The sequence below is a fragment of the Falco naumanni genome, chromosome 2 (genome assembly GCF_017639655.2).
Source record: "Falco naumanni isolate bFalNau1 chromosome 2, bFalNau1.pat, whole genome shotgun sequence".
NCBI classification, from domain to species: Eukaryota; Metazoa; Chordata; class Aves; order Falconiformes; family Falconidae; genus Falco; species Falco naumanni.
Genome location: NC_054055.1, coordinates 21,564,845 through 21,588,393, shown reverse-complemented (window position 1 = coordinate 21,588,393; position 23,549 = coordinate 21,564,845). Strand labels below are relative to the sequence as shown.

Below are 23,549 nucleotides of genomic sequence, written 5' to 3'. Positions count from 1 at the left end.
ATCATAAAGTATCCCTTCCTCCAGATAGTTCGTATATGTGTCGAACAGAAGGGACTCCTGATGAATCCACTGGTAATCTATTTTAGAATAAAAACCAACCATTTACTCCTGCCTTCTGTTTTCTTTATAAAGATCACCATTATACTTGCCATCTTCAGCTCCTCCGAATGAATATTACACTCAGCAGTTCACAGTTCAGCATGTCACACATGACTTCTTTCAGACCACTTTAGTGAGGACCATTCAGTTCTAGCCATTTGTTACTATTAATCTCAAATTCAAGTTTCTTTTTAAAATAATGAATTTCTATAAATTTGAGCTAAAATTCATTTTACTGACACTGTTAACTTGAGATAGTTTTTCACTTAATCCCTGTCAATAACAGCTCATGCAAAAGACTCGCTCTAACCTCATTTATCGAGGATATTAATGCAAAGAGTTCATTAGTTCTTCTGGTATGCACTTATCTTTCCTAAATGCTCTAATTATACCTTGAACAGGTTTTTTCAACATCACATTCCTGCAGGCTTCTTGCTTCCACTGAGCTTAACTCCTAGCTTTATGCTTTTCTCAAACTGAAAATAATTACTTAAAATAATTCCCTCAAGATAGTTTTTCAATCTTTCTTATCAAAGCTTACTTCTAAGCCTGCTGGGCTCTTTTCCATTCTCCTTACTCAGATATGACACGTACTTTTTACATAACGGTTGGGTTCTGGATTTGGTTTTTCTTTTAACCTCCAGAAGCTCTTTATTCTTCTTTTTATCAACCCCTGGACTTACTTTTAAATAAAAACAATTAAATAAAGTTTCATCCAATTTTGGTAGGGTGTTCCCCCCCTTAGAATGTTTTCACCAGTGGCATACATGTTTAATTAGCACTGAGTACTGGAGATCCCCTCATAACAGTCCCCTGCAAGCATTTTTCTCTTTATGTACTCATTTTAAACTCCCATTAAATAGACTCCACATTTCTTCATAATTGCTTCTATATAGAAGTTAAACACTATATTGCATTTTCCTCTGCTATACAGATGCAGAAATTCAGTTGCCAAAGTTCACCCTCATTTGTACAGAACCTTTATATTTAAAACAGCTACATACCGAGCCAGGCCATTTCTGCACCATTTCCTGAATGGATCCAATTTCACCATTGTCCCAGAAATCCTTACAGTGCAAGTAACTAAAATCTTTGAGGAACTGGCTGCACAGGTACTAGAACGCTAACCAAAGATGTTATGCATACAGGATTGGGTTTTCTGTTTTCTTCAAATTCAATAATTACAGCTCATGCCTTTTAGCAATAGGTACAGATGACAGAATGGGAGATGACGAACCACAGAAAGGAAGTTACAGGGGGTATTTAGTCCAATCCCCAATTAACATAACTATCCATAAAGAAAAGCAGAGCGAAATACCAGGTAAGGAGGTCCATAAAAACTTCCAAACTGCTAAAGGCCAGGGAAGTACATAAAGACTACATCATTTGAAACGTGACCTTTCTTACACTCCCTCCTAAGCAGTCACTGTTGGACACGGAATGCTGGGCTGAGCAAATCTCTCATATAGCTGCTCTTGCATTGTCTCGGTCATCGAGAACTTGGAAAATTCACAGCATTTCAAAATTGAATAGGAAAAAAAGAACAGAACAAAAAGTTACAAAGAATTATTATCAGAATTTTCCTTTTGATGACTTACAAACTAAATAATACAGAAATCTTTGATCTCCCTTCAAGTTTGCTAGTCTCTCTTGCCTTAATAATTATTTAATATAATATTAAAAATACAAAAAGTAAACCAAGAACTCCTCAACATGCTCTAAGAGTCAAACATTATTTCCAGTTTGAAGTGAAGAAACTCGGAACCAATATATGAATATACAAACAATACTTTTCACAAAGTTTAGAAATTTCAGGGGCAAGCCAAGTACTTCAGTGTATAAATTCACACATTTCTCTGAAAAGTCTGCATGGCCTTTCATTTGAGTTTGGAAAAAATCAAAGCAAAGAAATATTTCTCTTTTTGAGAGCACTCTCCACTAAGTCTTCACAGGGACACTGAAAACATTTGCTACTACCGAACACAGGCAGCTCAAATTAGCTTGATTTTATTTTCACACCTCTGAAAAGAATCAGAGAACAAAAAGCAATCCTGTAAATGGTTCAATGGAAGAAGTCACATGAACACAAGAGATATTAAGCATGTTAATAATAATTTCAGAAAGACACATTAATATTGATATACAAACTCACCTTCAATGCCCAGATTCAAGTTAAAGATTTTTTCAAAATTCTATTCCACTTATGTTTTAATATAGGCATTCATACACACATACTCCAACCACTTTTCATGAAAGTTACCTCTTCTAAAGAAAATTAATGGAGCCAAGGCAATACAAAATTAATAAGGCCCTTGAGAAAATGGCAACAATTTCTCTTTGTTATGCTTATTATCATAGGATGTGCACACTACAAAGTTTTATTGTGTCCTTATATTTTCATTTACTTGTAAATGTCTGCATGACAGATATGCTAGTTAATCATAGTTAATAGTTTGCACTATTACACAGACTTGAAGGGAAGTTTTATGTGTTCGGGGTTTTTTTTGGAAGAGAAGGTAAAGGAGGGAATCGAATACCGGCAACAAGACATGTTTGTTTAACTGGACCCAAGGGCATCACTTTTTTTTGAGTATGCCAGTGAGAGAGAATGAGAACTGCTACCAGAAGCAGCTAATAAGAAGATGCATAAACCACACTAAGTTCTGATAATGGCTCCAAACTTCCTGCCAGATGGTTTACAGCACCAAGTTAAGTATGTTCTCCTGGGCACTATCATGGCTTTTCCAATTCTTTTAAGTATTGCCTGAAGGAGGAGAATTTTAAAAAGAAAACCACACAAATCAAAACATACTCTCCAGGATCTTGTCTGCCTTCTAGACAATGGAAAAACAAATTTTGTCTGTGATGATACTAATTCCATGCTAACAAGCTTTTTCAAACCTGCTCAGTGGTGCACAAAAAACTGGAACAATAACCTAGTAAAATTTGAAGCACGCTAGAGAAACTGCATGTCATAGCTATTGCAAATCACCGCTATCAAACACTTACATCAAGCACAGAAAGTATCCTTTATTACTACTCAGTTTGAAAGACAGATCTGTCTGTAAGATGGCTGCTCTTTTAAGTGGAATCACTCATGGAACCATAACATATAAATCTGTGTGGCCTCTGAGCATAAATTATATCATTATCCAAGACATCCTGATGGAATTTCAGGTAGTTTGCTTCAAATTTCATTGATTCTTGTAAATTCATGGTGGAAGAGACATTCTAAACGCTAAGGAAATGCTGCTTTTATTCTGATTTGGGGAAAACCTGCTTTGCTGGGCATAAGTAACCTATTAATGCACAAGACACTAAGTGTTCACCTCAAAAGTATCAAATTCTACAGGCAGAGGAACAGGAAAATGATCTCTATGAAGAAACTGAACCCACCACATTTCCTGCGTGCATGCAGGTTTCCATCACTTTGATGACACCTACCAGGACCACCTTACAACAGACTTGATTGTTATTCAAGACAATCAGAACTCTCAACGAAAAGCAACACACCTCGAGCATGGAGGCCTCATGTGTTCCCTGATATTTCAATAACAAAATGCTTGATTAAAAAGTCATACACGTGACACCTTACCTTTGATGTCATACGCATGAACAGTGAGTTTTGATCCTCTGCTGTTCTCATCTTCTCATTTTTGACCAAATCCTTCAGGTTCATACTATCATCATCCTGAAAATACCTTACTCGTTCTTTATCTACATGAGTAGGGACCTGGAAACAAACATATTGAAAGTAAGTATTAACCTAGTGAGAAAGATCAACTATAAAATTTAGATCCTCGTAACTTCCAGAAGTTTAAAGAATCATGAATCAAGCTAAAGACAGCTGAGACAATTGGGCTTGCTGCTACAGAAAAGAACATCTTCCCCTTTCTTCCACTGCATCAGTACATCTAAATAAAAATATAGACTCTTCTCACAATCGTATCATTTATATCCTTAAGCTATCAGAGGGTCCATTACCACTCAAGAGAGATGTACAGTAATTCACTGAAACAGTTAATCAGCTCAAAAATTTGAACATTCCAAAAAACAATCTTCATTATTTACAGAAGCTTTTGAACTGTCAGGTCATAGATGCTACTGAAACACAGCAGCTGCAGACAGTACTGAAAACTTGTACAGATGTGGTACCTCTACTGGGAAATGTTGCCATCTTAGAGTGAACAAGAGGACAGAGTTTGTCCTTTAGGGCAAGACTAAACTAAATCCTGAAGGAGCATAGGGAATGGTCATTAACATGAAGCAAGACAGCATTTTCCAAAATGGAAACACCAGGAGGATGACAACCAATTCCTCACGCTCTTGTGCCTTTCACTCCTCCACAGCAGTGTTACAAACTGATCCGTCCTAATCAAGAACATGCTTGCTAGAAATATGAGGTATTGTCATCTCCTCTTATCCCAAGAAGAAAAAAAATATTAGTTTATTTACTATTGCAAGCAATTATCCTAAGAATAAAACACTGCTCCAGCCTCCAAGTTTCTGTTTCCTACAGCATTTTGTTACAAAGATTAGGTCATATTTTTAATTATCAGTGGTAGCAGTATTTTTGATCAAAAGAAAAGGAAAATTAGCCCTGAGACCTGAGTATCTCCATAAAATCTGTCTTATTTTGGAAATATTCACCTCTGCTGATTTTCCATATTTACATAATTTTATGTAATATAAATTTTGGCTAAGAAACTGTGACAACTTGAAAAACTTTTCCTCGAATGTGCATTTAAATAAGCCCTAAAGCGATCCCCAGAGAAACACAGTCTGAAAATAAACATAATATATGCTTAATAAATATGTACTCTAACACTTAATTACAACCATCTTCTGAAAGGAACTTTTTAACTACCTATTGACATTCTGATGAGACACTCATATTAATTAAGGAATCATAAAAGCAACACTACAAAATCATCTTAGAATTACACTTTAAAACTCACATTTGTAAAACTTACCATCTGTCGCTTTCGTCGTCCTCCTTTTGGCTCCTGTGGTTCAGCCGATGCAGTCACAGGCCATGCCCTTCCACTTTGATCTGTTCTGACAAGGACCACTTGTTCAGCTTCTTGACAGCTTGAAGCCTGTGTCAGGTTTTAAGATATATTTTGAAACAGATGATACAGGCAAAACTGAAAGAAACACCTAATCCACACTAAATAAATGCTTAAAATCCTAAAGAGTAAATAACAGACTCTTTACACTTTTAATGTTCATTATAATTCAAAGCAGACTACTACCTTATACAAGGTATTCTTTTCCACATTGAAAAAGAACAGAATATTAAAATATACTCAGCTAGTTAAGTGCAGAGTTAACAATTTTTTCCAAAAAGAACCAAGTTTTTGTTCTTGGGTGTTTCTCACAAAGCTTCATCCCCAGAAGAAATACAATGCTTCTGATGACCTAAATAAATACTATTGCATTAATATACACCATCATCAAAGCTGCAGCACATTACCACTTCTTGACTTTCTGTGGATCGGGGACGTTGGGGGTTTTTTGTGTGTGCATGTGTGTTTGGTGTATTTTTTTCCTTTCAAAACTTGGCTAACAAATTACCAAAAACATTAGCTATTGTTTTTCAACACATTCCATTAGCTCAGACTTTTGTTCCCTTCACTGCACCTACTACCAGTACAGATCCCTCCATCACAATGTAATTCTGAATTTTTAAAAATATTTGTTCCAGGATATGCAGAGTAGGAAATGCAAACAGTTTAATGCAAGTATCTCCTCCTTTGGTGAAGCAGAAACAGATGAGTAGATGTACACTGATTATTTAGGGCAAATTAAATTATAGACTTCGGTAGAAATGAAAACATTTTAATCATCTTTTTGTGTGCTGAAATATAGGGCAACAAAAACAGGCATTTACCTGATATATGCCAAATAAGTCACTTGCCTTTGGATAGCAAACACATTCAGTCTCACATAAACTATACTTGTACTTAACTACTGTTTCTACATATCAAAAGAAATTTGGGAATCAGGAGAAGGGTATCTTTCAAACCTGACATAACCAAGCTCCTGAGGTACTGGAGATGTGAGGTGAGAGGCACACACAGGCCAGGGCAACAAGGGAAGCTTTCATACACTTACCCTTGGTTCTCATGGTGGAGTAGAATCACCACAACCACCATTTCATCTGCTGGAGTAGGGCACAAGCAATTCAGATTTCAAACACGCTAAGAACAAGTATGGACACAAATACTGAACAAACAGTAGGAGCATTGCTCTGCTGAGTTTCCTACTCATAAATTAAAAAAAAAAAAACCAAACCAAAAAACAAACAGCCTAATCAGGGATGTGGAAGTCAGCAGCTGCCTTGGTTGAAGCAACCATGAGACAGTGGCACTTAAGATTCTACAGGAAGTGAGGAAGGCAAGTAACAGAGCAAAGGAAAAATCCTGAATAATAGGAAAATGGACTTCAGCTTATTCAGGGATCAGCTTGGCTGGATTCTCATAAGAGATGGTCACAAATGACAAAGGTGCCCAAGAGAGTTGGTTGATCTTTAAGGACAACCTCCACAAAGGATGAGAAAGGTCCATTTGATCTGCTATTTGGCTAAATGGGGAACTTCTAACGAAATTAAAAAATAAAAAGGAAATTTACGGAAGGTGGAACCTGAGACAAAATACCCAGGAGAACCACAGAAACACTTTCCAGGCATGAAGGAACAGAATTAGGAAAACCACAGCTGAAGCTCAAACTAGCAAAAAATGCAAAGAACAAAAAGAAGGGATTCTACAAGCATGCTGGATACCTTTCTACAAGCAAGGACAACACAGGTCCACTGCTGAAAGAGAGGAAAGACCTAGTGACAAAGGACATGAAAGATGCTAAGACACTCCATACCTTGCCAGTCTTTACCAGCAAGGTCTGCTCTTGGATTTCTCAGGCCCTAGTGCCTAGCAGAAGAGTTTGGGGGACAGAAGTACTACCTGCAGGAAAGAAGGATCAACTTAAGGACCACTTAAGCAAACTGGAAATATGCTAGCTTATGGATCTAGACGGGATGCATATATTCCACTGGGCAAGAGGTCTCTCCCTATCTCATCTGAGGAGTAGTGGTCATCAGTGGATGCCTCAAGAAAACTGCAAATGTACGCAATCACCTTCAAAAAGGTAAACAAGAAACACCTGGGGACCAACAAGATGACCACCCTCACCTCAGTCCCAAAACAATTACAGAAGTCCTTGTGGAAGCCCCTTCCAAGCACAAGAACAGTGGTAATGTGACTGGGAACAGCCAACATGGATTTGCAAATGGCAAACCATGCCAAATAAATCTGCCCGCTGCAGTGAGATGTCTGGCTTAGTGCACAAGGGAACTACCAGGGACGTTTTTTACCTTGAAGTTTGCAAGGTTTTCAATGCAATCTCATAGTATTTTCATTGCTAAATTGCAGGGATGTGTAGACTGCAAGATGGGTGGAAAACTGTTGGGATTACCAGGCTCAAAGAGCAGCTGTCAATACTTCAAAGTGTAACTGGCACTCCTCATAGTTTAACTAGCAAATCGTTACAGATGCCATTCCTTAGGTGCTGATCTCTATCAACAAAACTCAACTTCAACACCTGGACAATGGAACAGAACATGCTCTTAGCACATTTGCCGAGACACCAAGTAGGTGGAATGGGGACATGGCTGAGGGTACGGTTGCCATTCTGAGGGAGCTCAACAACCTTAAGGAAAAGGCTGACAGGAACCCCAACAAATGCTAAGGCCTGCACCTTGGGACAAACTCATGCATTGACAAAGGTTGAAGAAAGACCAGGGGGCAGTTCTGTAGAAAAAAGATGGGATCCCTGGTTGACAGCATGTCAAAAAACAAGTTTGCGAGCCAGCTAATCACATCCTGACCTGCCATCTCACACATTATACAAAGTAATGAGAATTCTAGAGGCCAAAATGCTACCCTTAATCATGCACGTGCAATTTATTGCACCAATTTACTACCCATAGAGGATTTGCAAAAAAATCATTTTCAAAAGATCCCATAAACTAGTGAGATTACAGAGGGAAATGGGCAACTGAAACAAGCTTAAGCATTCATTCTCTCAAAACTGCTCTAGCTCTGGACAGCGTACATAGAATAACATTCTGAAATAACTCTCACTTATTTAATGATATAAGTATGTAGCCTTGAAACATGGTTGAGAGAAATAATCAGTTCAGTCATATAGTAAAAAATGCATATAGAAAGTCATCATTTCCCTCCCTCCATAAAACTAAACATTCTTGCAAATGTATTTTCTGTTTAACATCTTTTGTACTATTAGCTAGAATTTTTCCAGCAATTTTCTACTCTACATTTTAATATTTAACATTGTTACAGATACAAAACAGTCTTTAAGCAGATTTCCCATGTTATTTACATAGAACAAAATACAACTGTTAATTTACAATGGATGTGGAGCTTTGCAAGTCTCCACATTACCTTTGCTTTCCTTGCAATCAATAGATAGCACTAAGAAATCTTTTATTCTAGCAAAAAACAGTTTGCTTACTGTTACTACTGCAGTCAACAAGTTCTCAACCATTCTCTTTACGAGACAAACAGTGCTAAATGCACACCTTACCAGCCATTTCAAATTACTATTACCTGACAAAGCATGGAGACCTTTATAGGGCTTATGCGCCAAAAAAAACCCCACATGATTATGTATTTTATTTTTTATTTATTATAACTGGTGCAAGAGTCCAAAACTTCTAAACAGAAGCCACCTGACCTAAAAATAGTGCAGTCAACTGAATCCTCTGCCTAACGTAAGTCTTTTATTTAAACTGAATAAAGACCAACGGGAAACTAAAGATAAATGGTATCACCTTTCATTACCTCTACCAGCATTCTGAACACAATTTTTTTTATTTTTTTTTTTTGCAGTACTGGAGTTGACAGAGCACCATGTCCCAGGACCCAAACTAATAGAAGACAGGACCCAGAACTAGTCCTCTGGTTTCTTTGAGTTTTTTTAAACTTTCATTGTACACTTGAAAGGCAGATCACTAGTGAAGAGGTATCACAAGATCCATGTCACAGCTGACACAGGGATGCTATCATAAAAAAGTGCATGTCCATTCTGCTTTAAGCTCCTAATCTCTGCTTCAGCTGAAGGGGGTGGGGGTGCTGGTGGTGGGGGCATAGAAAAAAAAAAAAAAAACCACCAACAAAAAACCCTATCAGCTATGACTGACAGTTCTGATATATTAAAAGAAAAGGAAAAACCAAACAGCTGTGAACACATGAAGTGCTGGATATCAGAAAGAAAGAAGTTCACAGAGTGGTCCTTATCATTAGGCATATATACAGAAGGTTAATATAAAGAAAAATCAACACTGCAAGTATTTTTCATCAGAACCCAAGAAGCAAGCTGTTAATTGCCTGCCTTAAATTCAACCTGTCAGCCAGTGACAGGTGAATGGATATTAAAATCACTATCACTTGATAAGCAGAGAGGAGATCCTTGTACAATCGGAACATTTTGCCAGAGAGTGTAAATCCTTATTATATTGTGCACCTTCAGAACTGTAAGACCAGAAGCAAACACTTGCCTCAGGGAAATATCTACAAGTGAGGTCATCTTAGTTTGGACAGAAAAGCGTAATCCCTGAACTCCTTGTCTACCCCTCAGCACATAAGACCTCAAGGGCACCTAATTTTTTCTCAGTGGAGTCACAGAGTCATACTGAGTTATGCTTCCTGGCATGTCCAAAACTGCTCCCATTTTACCAGAGATTGATGGCTTAACATCTATTCCATATCCAAAGACAATCGGAATGCCTGGACCAAGCACTCTTATCCCTAAGTTTTATTCCCAGTTGACTTAGTTGAGATCCAGTGCTCATTAACACTCTTGAGTTCATTAAAAAGGGCTGTGGCCACAGATTTAATTCAGAAAAATGTAACTTATTGTAATAATATTCTGGAGAAATACCATTCACTCATTTAACTTCAGTGCAGCTTAGAAAGATTACAAATCTGTCTCCCATGACTTCTCTACCCAACAAGCAGAGAGAGAAGGAAGAGGAACCCTGTACAGCAGGAGTGAAGAATAGACACGGGGGACTCATTAAACCAGACAGAATTTATCAGCATGTACGAAAATGGAGCATTATCATATAGCTCAGTGACGACAGCACTCCCACGTATTCCAGGCCTTCAGACAAAATACCAGGGAGCAGAATTAATATATCCATTTCCCAAATAACTGCTTAAATACTTCATTACACCTCAGCTATTGCAAACTCCACTTTGAGGTACTTAAAGTTGCAGCTTACACTATACACTATTGTTGCCAGCTGCCTATAAGTAAAGCACGGGAGTGCTAAGTGCTGTTCCATGTCACCTCCCTCATGCACCCAGCCCATACCTTCATCTGCTCCCACCAGCTACCTCCTCATTTGGAATGGAAGTTTACAACCTTTTCAGTTGACGGACAACTGTTCAGATGATGGACATCCTGTCAAGAGCCAGAGCAACTTAACTCCTTCCTAAACAGGCACAGTAGTACATTCCTACTTCACAGGCATATTCTCAGACTTAAAGATATACATACATCTATATACACACACACAAATAAAAAGAGACAGAAATCCTTCACCAGAAAAATAAGTATTTAACTTTCTAAAAGATTAAGAATAATTAAAAAAAAATTAAAAAGTCTGAGAGCTTCTTGATTACACTATAAAGATGTTTAGGTAAATCAGTTGATTAAATTAGAGCAAATAATGGGGACATCGCTGAATCTGGTGCTATTAGGACAGCCTTTGTCAAATCTTATAAACAACTCTATTAAGCTCAATTTGAAGCTGTTTTCCACCAAATAACTGATGTCTGCTTTACATCTGCCATCCTTGTCTAATGAAAGCTTGTCCTGGAAACCCCAATAAAGTCTGAAAATTCTGTAGATACTTAAGTATGCTAGCTTCTACAGCTTAATTGTATTTTTCCAAGAAAAGTCACATGAAGGTAGAAGTTATGGAACAAAAAGCTGTCTAGGTAAGCCAAACTTCTCTATTCTGTATCACCAAAAGCAAATCTCATTTTGCAAAGCAAACCAAGACTTCTAACACTGGTCTGGTTCCTGTAACAATAATGATACTTTCAGACAAGATACATACAATACTACTTCTTCCCAGCATCAGCCAGATACATGCCTCAGCTGTTACTTTTTCACAAGATCAGGCGTTTTCTCTCTGTTGAGAGGGAGAGGTGAGTCATTGCAATAGGAGAAAAAGGCTGTGTGCCTCCACCCCACACTTGCCATGTGCTAAAGGTCAAACCTGGCTAGAGACAGAGACAACCAGAGAGGGAGGACTGTGCTTTCATGTCATTACTACTACAGCATTAAAAGCGCTATGAATTTCAAAACCCAAAAAACCCAATCAGCGTTAGATGAGCAAAGACAAAGAACAGCCGGGTGGAGAAGGAATACAACATGATTAAAAATCAGCAGGATGTACACCACACTTCTAAATGGGATATAATGCAAATGGGGCATTCTAGATACACTGACAAAACGGTCACCAATGTAAGTTGCTAGGGCACTGGTCATTTCTTTCTGGATTTAAAAGAAAAATCATAAACCCAAACAAAATAGGTAGATATTTATGAATATTGTAACGCTTAAACAACCTAGGACTTAGCAAGGCTCAATACTGTGAAAGACAGTAGAAACAATTTCAACCACTGAATGAGCTGGGTAAGAGGAAAGTCAAAGAAAAAAGCAAAGTTTCAAAAACCAGAAAGGGGCGGTGAGGGTGTGTGTGTGTGTGTGTGCTTCCTAAGGAGTACTTCACTTGACAACAAGAAACTCACCGAATTGCAACAACGTTTGGTTGAAATGAGCACAATTTTTTGTTTGAAATGGTGGAAAAGACAAATACTCACAGGCTAAATATTTTAGACTTAACACAAGGTAACCATGTAGAGGAAAATCATTTAAAAAAAAGTAAGGAAAGGTAGAAAGGAAACATGTAATAATTTTAAAAAATTATGCAGAGCAGATAGGGAAACAAAGATGAAGTTAGCACCAGCAGAACACATCACAGGAAACGTGACAAATGCCCTAGGCCTTTAAAGACTTGGGTAACTCTACAAGTTTAGAAGCTGAAGACAACCCACAGATGTGGCAGTGAAAACTCAAAAATTCAGAGCATTGCCAATGATTCTGAAATGAAACTGGCTGAGGATTTCACACAAACAGGACCTTTTACTTGTTAGATGATTCACTGAAAACTGTGTAAGTTTTAGTAACTTTAGTAAGAACTTTAGTCAGGCTGTCATTTACGCAATGTGAAATGATGCAGGGGATAAACATGATACGATAAATTGAATTCTTTGAGTCAGAACAAAAAACAGCTGGCAGGTTTTTTCATGGGTATTATGAGGATTTGGTTTTTACACTAATTTCAAAGAATCCAGAGTCCTGACACAAGGCATATGAGACTGACTGCAACATACTTAGATTTAATAGTCCAGAGAAAAGGAAAACACAAAACATTATAGTAATATTTAGCTTTAGAAGACAAACTACAAAAAAAGAAGTGGTGCATCAAAGGGAAATAAAAAGGAACAGATAAAAGGATAAAATAATTATGGACAACATTAAGACTAATGTGAAGTCATGTTAGAGACTAAAAGTAAATGTATACTGTGAACCAAGATGAATCTAATGGATCAAATATGCCAGGTATGATTATTCAGAAAATTAAAGATGTTATTAGTAAGTAAAGACACCTTTCAGAAGTCAAAATCCTGTCTAAATATAACTGAACTAAAAACAGAGCTTAACTATAGAAACCTAATTGTATTAACATAAAAAGGCAAAGCAAAAGGTTTTTTTGAGGAGGATGTTACTAACAATAATTAATAAAGGTATTTCTAAACACATCACCAGCAGAAAGCTTTCTGGTAGGAAAAAAATGCTCAAACAGTTATAGCAGTATTAGAAGATGATATCTGAATAATAAAATAATTAATTGCATTCTAAACATAAGATTTTCCTATTCAACAACCTTTTTTCTTTTAAAAACAGAATAAACTTTACAAATTATCTTTAAATTGAAATACCAGTAAAAGGAGTTTTCAAGGAAGCTGCCATGGAGAGATGATTTTTCACTAGAGCTCTAGAGAAAAATCCAGAGCTTCATTAGAGAAAAAAAAATTCCAGTATGTAATGTCCACATCATTCAGCATGCATTGTATCACATCAATAGGTCTCAGTACAAAAACAATGGAGGGTGGAAATCACAACATAAACCTTTAAAATGTGTCAGAAGCTGATTCTGGGAATTACAGGGCAATACATCTAACATTTGTAATACACGAACTCCCACAAGTATAATAAAGAATTCCTCTACGCTTTAACAAATGTAGCATACTGGGAAAGTTCCTTTGCAGGGAAAAGCCATGACTCACACAAGTATTAGTTTTCTGAAGGATTTAGAGGAGGGTGGATACCAATGTGACCGAAAAAGTATACTTAAAACTGTCATTTTATCTGTTTATATTGTCTTCAAACATTTATAGGCTTCCATTACTACAACTATATGACACGGTATATAGTAACACCTATGTGCTGCTCTGCATAGCACAAGAATGGAGTAACTATTTTCTTTCCTACTAACAAACTGTGAAATTGTCCAGGAAGCCTTACAAATATTCCCAGGCACTGTTACCATCTTTCATAAAGGAGGTAATAATTATCTTTTTGTGTTTTATACAGAGATTCACTTGAGTCTGGCTTTTTGCTTCTGTTTTAACTTGCTTTTAATATCTGAAGAGTGTATTATTTCTTCGTGCAGTGGCATAGCATTACATAGCTTACTTTAAACCTCTCAAATTTCTGAATTAATGACTTATTAAATAAATATTGTTTAATATTAAACATCTGCTATATTATAAACAGACATGTTGGTGATAGTAATGTAATTATTCATTAATACTTATCAAATAAATAATCCCTAAGTAAAAACATAGAGTTTAAAAGATACACTAAAGTACTTTAAGTATGATACATATTAAATGTTAAAGTTGAAACTGGAGCAGAAGCTTAGTCACTATCCCTGAATCTTGTGATTACTGCTACACAAACAATGTAAATTACAGTCTGAAACAAATAAAGATAGTGTGTATTTACAGAATGAGAAGTGAAATGTTTGTTGCTTTACTTCAGGCCTATTAAACATGCAAAGAACACAGTTGTCCTCACCAAACATATAAACCACTATACAGCAATCAACACCCAAATGACAAAACAAAGCAGGCAACTCTGGTTTTGAAAGATAAATGCTTTAAATTAAATACATAAATAAATAAAATGCAGTTCTGAAAAAGATTTTGAACTCTCCAGAGCTGATGCCTGTTCCATAATCCAGCAGGAAGAAATGGAAAAGCTCTGCCACGAGGTACATGACTCAATTTGAGGAACAGGCACTGGAGTAGCTGAACAAAGTGAGTAAGCAGGCCAAGCACATGAGACAGGATCTACTCAACTGGAATTAGTTTGCAATGTTAATAACTAAATAAAAGAAAATATATTTTTAGAGTCACTAGTTGGGAGCAACTAGAGCTCGGAAAACCAAACTTTTTTAATTACTGAGCCAAGAAAAAGCTGTGTGCTGCAGGAGTTGAGAACTGTCTGCAAATGTTTACTGAAAGCTACGTACACTAAAGTGGTAAAGCACAGTGTAAGGAAGCAATAACAAAGCTCAGCAACAGCCTTCAAGCAAGGAACAAATCTCTACAACCAAACACAAGCTATGGACAAAGATGCCAGACTGTTACACAACCCGTTTCCTTTCTCTTGGTCTATGGCCGGCCAATGGAAATACTTTGAGTATGATCTTATTCCTCTGTTGGAAAAGGCTGTCTGCATATTAAAATATCAAATAAGTGTCTAGGAGCCATCTAGGATTTCTCAGAGTGATGGACATAGCTATGTCTTCCAACTGGTGTCTCCTGTTCCCTTCCATTACACTTTCTCCCGTTTCAGTTACCCTTCTGTTAGGTTCTCAGGTTGCATTTACACATAATTACCACAGTTATGAGAAAGATGAGTCAATCCCATTTAGAAGGAGCAATCTATCTCCTTCAGTGCTGGTTACTTGTAAGGGCATGTCCCATCATTGAGGAGTTAGTCTAGTCAGTACCTGGAGTCCCCGTGTAACACAGATTTCAAAGCATCTAAGCTACCCTTCAGACTCTGCCATTTGTTGTGAACCATGGAACTGTCAACTTCAAGGCGATGCTTATAAAAATCAGCAAGCAGACCATTCTCCATAGCAAGACCAAGGTTTGGATCTCAGAACAAGATGAAATTAAAATGGTCACAGGTCTGTAACAGCAGTCCACTGTATAAAACTTGTATCTTTGATTTGGGTTTCTTATAGCAGAAAACAAGTAAGATTAAGAGAAATAGCAGCATGAGGAAGGGAAGCACGAGCAAACTTCTACCTAGGTTAAAAATTTAATATTTCAAGAAAGACTCTGTAAACACAGTAATAAGGATCACTAATACAATTTCAAAAGATATTAAGCTACTATAGAAAGAGGATTAAAAAAAGGTTTTACAAGATCAGAAAGTTGGTCTGCTGCAATCAGGACCTTGTGCTTAACAGGAGAATCATTAGAAAACCTAATCTAATGCAGGCTGTAACACAGAAATTAACTAGTCTACATAAAAGTATCTTCATCAGGTAGTGCTATGTTTATGTATAAAGCATGAGATTAAAAAAAGACTTAAAACCCCAAAAAACCCCACCCACCCCCCAAAAAAAACCCAAAACTCCAAACCATAGCTCCTGTTTATAAATGAAAACATTAATTATTAGAAAAGGATTAGGTACATATATAACTGCTAATTTTTTGGTCTCTATTCTTTCTTTCCCCCAGTCAGTGAGCAACACAGGTTAATAATATGTTATGTAAAAAACTTAATTTCATCTTACTGTTATAAAATTGGTTGCCCTCTAAATTCAACAAGTCTTTGTTCCAGTATTACAAAAAATGGTATTTTAGCTAAACTTTTTATTACTCAAAATAAGATGAATAAGAAGGTCAGGTTACTTATCTTTATATACCAATCATGCCTGCATTTAAAAATCTATTTGTTCTCAGTACTTCTTTTCTTAGATCACCTCTGAAATAGGGCAATCAGAATAATATCTCCTGAGTAGAATGGACTCACACACAAATGTCAAATCAAATTCAGTAAGTGTCATACTGTCAGCCTGTAGAAGTAAGATTGGAACTAGTAATGTGTAACTTCAAGCAGCTTGTAATGTGTCTAGCAATGTGCCTAGTAATGGGGAAAAATAAAGCAATTAAATCTAACTAAACAATAATATTGGATGCCAGAAAGCCACATAACCTTGCAAACACAATTTTTTAAAAAGTGCTAAAGGTGCAGTTTGGCATTATTAATTGTTAGCTACGCTTTGAAATGGTTAGTCACTTAACCATATCATCAATGGGCCACTGTAAGTATGGGATGTAAGAAAATTTTCAAAAAATTTAATGACTAGTTGGCTTGTTTCTATGGCAAGAACATCTGATACAAAACACATATAACTCAGACCATAAAGAAGTATTGCAGCATGTTGGTTCTTAAGTCCACAAATTCCTGTTTCATCATGTCAGAGACAGAAATGTAATACACAACTGAGGTGATACTCAGAAAGTCTGCACATGTAAATAACAGCATTTACTTAAGTAAATATAAAAATTTAGTAACACGTAAATAAAATAGTCCAGTAAAAATACTGCAAAAATATTGAAAAATGTTCAGGCCTCAATATTCACACTATTTGGAAAAGCAATTTACCTTAGCTCTGGTACGTGAGGCATTTTTACAGACTAGCATCAAAAAAAGGTAATTTTACAAACTGAAAGCAACAGATTAACCCAACCAAAAATAGTAATTCAGGCATATGAAGGAGCTTAATAACGCATTTTTATTAGAAAGAGTAGTAGTCCAATCTGAAAAAGTATTATTAAAGGAGTATATGTAGAAAAGGGTCTTAGAATTTAAAAAAAAAAAAAAAGAGGAATAATGTGGACAATCAGACATTGTACAACAAAGATTCAATGCTGCATCCTTTTAAGCTTCTACTCGTGTATATCTATACCCTCAAGCCTTTATATACTGCTGTTATTTTGGGAGACATCAGAAGAAAGCCAAAGACCAGAAAAAGCAAGGAGCCTGTAACATCACCTTACTAAACAGGCAGAACAGACTGGTAAAGCTAATACTGACATTGGCAGTGGCACTTCGATTCCCGACACCAGTGGGAAGCCCCACTCTCCACACCATCAATGTGGCACCTGTGAAGAACCTCTGTAAAATCTCAGCACACAACTTCACCAGCTGTGCTGCTAGCTGAAAATATCCTGCTATCCAGATGTGCTGGCACAAAGCCAAATGTCTTCATTCCTTTTAGAATGATAGGTGCATAGTTTAATTGTTCCTCTTAAATTTCACAGAACTAGGCATTTCTTCTGCTTTACATTGGTAGCAACAGCTAATGAATCCTACCTAACATGCAATGACACTAAAAACCAGGTATTCCCAACAGTCATTGGCTGATCAAATTCTCCTTTCAAAACTTCATTTTGAACACAATTGTGTTTCATTGCTTAAACATAGAAAATATATTGGTAACTTATGGTTCACACTTTCGTTAATGGTTTTACATGTAAATTATTAAGTCCAAAAAGGTTTAATACCATGTATTTGCCAAGGCTGCACAAGGACCAAGAGAAGCATCAACAAGGTTCTACCTTTCCATTTCAGACTGGAAGTTTCTACTGCACCAGAAAGGCTTTCCAGGAATGTTTTTGCTTATGTTTTTCTTGGGGTTGGGGCAGTGTCAAATTTGTTAAAAAAAAACCCAGAACTTACTCTGAGGAAATACAGTGAAAGAGTAGATACAGCAGTAAAAATATGCAGAAATTCAGCACAGTATTAGGAGAAAAACAGAGCTAGAAAAAAAGGCACCATCAGCTACCAGCTGCTGCATGGCATTTGGATATGGCTTTTGCTTCCAGTGCCAAAGCATACTGCAAGGCTTCTGTATTATCAGTTTGAAGTCTAAAAAGTTTTTATCTCTTCTGCCCTTTTAATACTTGTTACATGCACTGAAACCAGTAAGAAATTTTACATCATTTAGTTACTGATACAATTTCTTCAGGACTTAATTGCAAAACCCAATTTCCTATAAATTACATTCAGTAAGTTAAGCCACTTTGTCTTAATATGTTTTTGCTTATCAATAATTGTGTGATTTTCTCTTACTGACATCATCAAGAGTGTTCAGGAAATACACTCACCAGAAACTGCATATACTTACTACTTTTGAAAAGTATGTACTAATGATATTAAAGCTGCTGCTAAAGTATGCCCACTTTATTATTCCTTGTTCCAGTCAGAGCTAGTGAAGACTTTGTACAGAAAACAGAAACTTTTGCTGAATGGCACAGCCATCCTGCAGACAAGATTCAAGTGTGATGGAACAGCAGGAATTAGAAATTATGACCTGAAAACATCTGAGAGTAAACAAGTCAAGAGCCATCTGTGGCTGCATCTCCCCATCATCTGAAGTTTCAAATGAAATCACAGATTTTTATTGCACATTTAGTGAGGATCATTAATCCCCAGCATTCTAGTTTTTATACAAGTATCTCAGCTATATTTTTCCAAGAATCAGTATTAAACAATTTTTTAAATGTTTCTCCATATATCGTAAGTCTAAAAGCATTACTACAACTTCATTGTAGTTCTGCATTGGGTATGTCACAATGAAAGGCCACTGAACCATGCGTTATTATAACATGTTACAGGTAATTTTTGACAATCTAATATTTTTATTGCAGTAAAATATCTGTGCTTATAGTCTGAATTCCCAAACCTAAAAACAAACATGCTGGCACACCTGCAATTGTGAATGCTACTTTTCAGGGTGATTTGGGTTGGGTTTTTTTGTTTGGTTTTGGATTTTTTTAAAGAAAGAGAGACACTATATATCAGAAGCATTCATTATTTTTCTTCTTTCACTTCCAATTCCAAAGCATTAATCACTATCTAAATTTTACATGTATACACACATATATACAAACATACCACTTTACTTTTAGATAACTGGTTCTTTTTCCAAGGAATCACTGTCATTTTTAAGATATTTTTGAAAAGGCCAATCTTGAAAACACATGAAAAATAAAGAAATATTCTCATTTGTCCCTATTATCATTATCGGAACCAACAGAATAGTATTTTGTGTTTGTTCCACAACTGATTCCTCTCAGCTACTGTCATAATGGTTTACTTGTCGTAGGATAACAACTGTGCTGCAAATAATTTCTCTGGATAAAGATCCAACATGTTCCATGCTGTCTCTCAATGCAGAACTATATGTAATGGTATGCAATGGATGGTATTTTATCATAAATAAGATTTGATGTATAAGCCAAGCTGTTGTATTCCATTTCCTTTCTGAAAAATGCTAAGTGCTAATTCTTCAAAGAGGAGAAGAAGAAGAAGAAAATCCTTTATACTGAGCTAGCTTCCCCAGAATTCTCTCTCAGTCTTACTCTAATGCATCCTGGGGATCCAAACATCAGACCTTCAATACATCAAAATTTGTGTTCAGTTGTAGTTTGTAAGAGGAGGTGTTGGAAACCTAATTATTCCTATTATTTATACTCGGGAAGAATAAGTAAGAAAAAAAAGCAGAAGCATTTGAAGTACGTGAAGCTCTTGATAGCAATGGACTGGAGCGTGTTACAGACACAACAGGTAGCCTAGAACAAGTTTTCACCTTTAAAGCAGCGGCATGTCAGCCAGATGCCTACTGTAAAGTGAAATACAGCGCCTGCCAAGACTGAAGACTATTACCCCACAGATATCTTTCATGCCCAAGAGGCTTTACTGAAGCACTACATACCCTTCATTAGAAAAACTCCAGAAGATTTTTTTCTGAGTTTTTTTCTCAATCTTAAGGAATATTTGTCTTATGGAATACATATATGTAGGTATTTTATGTATGTGTGTATATCTATATCTATTTCCATCATTGTTTTATTCCTTACGCTTTAAATACATTTATTAAATTAATCATACTAGGCTGAAGGCTAATGGACTTTCGTAAAAAAATCAGTTATTCAAATGAAGATTTGCTATGCTGAAATCATTTGTATTTTCCTTACAATTTCTCAAAAACATGACAGAAAACTTCACTCTCTTAAATGCTCTAAGAGGGTACATCCTCTACCATGTTCTTTTGCTCAAAGTACCACACCTTTTATCTTTCATTCACTTTTGTACTGATTTCATGTTTTAAACACAATTCATCATTACTAAAACCTGTCTCTAGCAATTACTCAGCACAGACTACTTTGTTTCCTGCATACTGACTAAGTGCTATGGAACACAGTAACAGGCTTAGGGTTGAGAAGCCTTTTTTCCTTTTAGGCCATACTTCATCTGGAATTAAAAAGTTGTAAAAGATGCATACACTTGTACTTCATTAATCCATCACCATGAACTGAGTCTAGTTTTACCTAATTTTGTATCATGTCAATGTACTTCCCAATTTTAAAATTAAAACACAATTAAGTCAGTTTGTAGCGACACAAAAGGAAACTGATTTTCACTTAGCAGATCTGACTCAAAGGGACCATATTGAAGGAAGCATGAAAAAAGATGGAAAAAACTGAAAAGGCAAAGCACACAAATAACGCACATCATAAATGATTTAGAATCATCATAAAGAACATTTTCTACATTAAGATTAAAACATAAAAGCAGCTACATCAGATCAAACCAAAACCTGACATGCCTTCTCCAGCAGTAGCCAAAAGTGAATGCCTAATGAAAAATACATAAAGAAAAGATGCCTGCATTTGTGACTTAGAATAAGAGCCAGGCATCATTTCTGAATAGCTCTCCAGGGAGTTATTTTCATGAACTTGTCCAGTCTCTCTTTGGATCTACTTAAGCTCACAACATCCTGGAGCACCCATTCTGTGGAGAATCACCTTTTTTCCACTTGTTTTCAGTCTGCCTTTTCAATTTTGACTAGATGATCATTGTTGGACTAAATTATCATTGTAGGTCCCTTCCAACTGAAATACTCTGTATTTTGCCTCTTTTTCATTGAAATTTTACCTCCCAATTTCTGTACCACCAAAAACCACCGTAAATGATGTGCCTCAAAGGAGTGCTAATGTTCCAGATATGTTTTGTTAAGTAAAAATACAGAATAAAAGCATAAATTACGCCCAGTACTGACAACGGTAGAGGTGACATCCTCATAACCTCTGCACTCAAGAGTTCTGCAGCACTTTCAGGTAACAAAAATAACAGTCTGTACTTAGAGGTAAACCATGAACACATGGAAGTTATTTTTTAAATGCTGAAGTCTCCAGAATTTTCTTCTGTCTCCTTACATTCCTTAAGTACCCATCACCTATCCCAACGCAGAAAACCTATGGTACAACAGCTACACTCAGTCAGGTTGACGTCTCTCTCACGGGAGCTGAGTACACAAAACCAGTTGAGACACCCATGCACTTTGCACTTAGTGCTTTTAGCCACAGACTTCCCATTTACAACAAACCCAAGGTCTCCACCCCATGAGAGTTATCTAATCCAATTTGCCATAAGGCTTGTTTGGTGTCTAGAACGCTTAAACTGTTGTTCCAATCTAATTTCATGTTTCAAACTATAAATATAAGGACAAAAATCTTTATTTAATATTACTAATACAGAAAATAACCTGCAATGCACTTAAGGATATCAGATATTGACATATTTAGAGGTGCAAAGAGAAGCAATATTACTAAAACTTACTTTTTACCTTGCATTATCTTCCTGTCTAGTCTGACCGTGTGTTTCACACAGCCTTGTTACTGAGGGGTTTTCCCAACTTACTGCAGCCCAAAACATGGTCATGTCCTCTCACAATCCTTCTGCTTACTGTAAAGAAGAAAACTTCTATCTTCTCAACTGCGTATTCAGGCATTAAGCCTGATTAAGAGCAATGCTTCATAGCTCTCCTAGCACAACTAGCTAGGAAAATACTTATGCTAGCACACCAGTTCAGAGGCTATTAAGAAACAATTATCCTCTATTTAGGTTTCATATATATGTTGTGTGTGTATATATTTGTATTTATTTATATAGATATAGATATTTTATCCAAAAAACACTAGCTACAGGAAAGAAGTCAGAAAAAGTGCAATTGAGAAATCAAATATTTAAGATGATGCAGGGGAAAAAAAATGTGGAAAAAATATAACAACTTTAGTGAACCAATATCCCCCAAACAATATTCCCTAGTATTTTTTGTTAAATAACAAAAGAGCAAAATAACTACCCATACACCTTTAAGGGGAATATGGATAAAAACTAACCTCTTCAAAAGAACACACAAATTTTACTGAAAAATTCATACGTCAATTCAGGCAAAAGAATTCCACTTATAAAGCTACTCAAAAGCCACAAAATTTAAAAACAACTCAACTAATAAATTTTCATCTTTTCTGCACTTTGGACACATGGAAGGCTAGCAGCCCAAAAAAAAAAAGTCAAATTTTAGGCAAAATAGGGGCTGGTAGTGCATAGAACAAACACTTCAATACTGCTGAAAAATGGTTTAAGACAAAGTTACTATTTTCTTTTTGATATCAAAAGAATCCAAACATGGTTTAGCCTGTAGTGAATTTTCATGTGGGATATCTTTATACACAGAAAACCTGTAACATTTTTATTTATGGGTGTTCGCTTCACTTAATAGAAACATCACACAAACTACCAAGAATAAAGAAGTAAAAAAGAAAAAAACAAACCCACAATCCAACCACCACCAGAAAAAAAAAAAAAAAAAAAAAAATCCACTTGCTCAAGGTAAATGTTCGCCACAAAATTGCCCAAGTGGGCTTACTCAGGACGCAGCTACAGACTTCTCTTCTGCTTCAGTATCTTTTACAATTTTCTTGCTATTATTAGTCTCTACCTGCAACATCTACATGCATCACAAACAGCAGGTCTTAAAACTACAGATGACTTTGGCCAAAATGAAAACTAGTAACAAAATAGTCTTACCAGGATCTGTGTGCTTGGTGAAATACATCAGCAGATAAATGTAAGGTTTTTAAACGCTAAGCGCCAGCATTTGAAAACTGTACTTCAAAACCACATTTTTGGGGTTACTTGGGGTAGAATTCTTGTCTAAATCTATCAAACTATAAAAGCTAGATTTGCCTCATTCTCACAAACAAAACCAGGATTCAAGCAACCACTTTACAGTCCCATCAGTCTGTACTTTTTTGATCACTTTAAGGCAGAATAAACCAGCACTGCTGTCAAAATAATTGATCCTGTCCTCTGTACAAACCGCAGCTGCCCGGGCGCATCCCCTTATACTA

At 36.3% G+C, this 23,549-nt stretch overlaps 1 protein-coding gene across 1 annotated transcript in view; it reads right to left on the bottom strand.

Moving 5' to 3' along the window:
- CWF19L2 (CWF19 like cell cycle control factor 2) overlaps positions 1-23,549 on the bottom strand; it is an 84,251-nt gene that overhangs the window by 23,215 nt on the left and 37,487 nt on the right. The window contains exons 11-12 of the mRNA XM_040583967.1: positions 5,073-5,198; positions 3,695-3,832 (exon numbers count right to left, since the gene is read on the bottom strand). Of these exons, the coding sequence (XP_040439901.1) occupies positions 3,695-3,832; positions 5,073-5,198 (264 nt within the window). The remainder of the gene's footprint in view (positions 1-3,694; positions 3,833-5,072; positions 5,199-23,549) is intronic.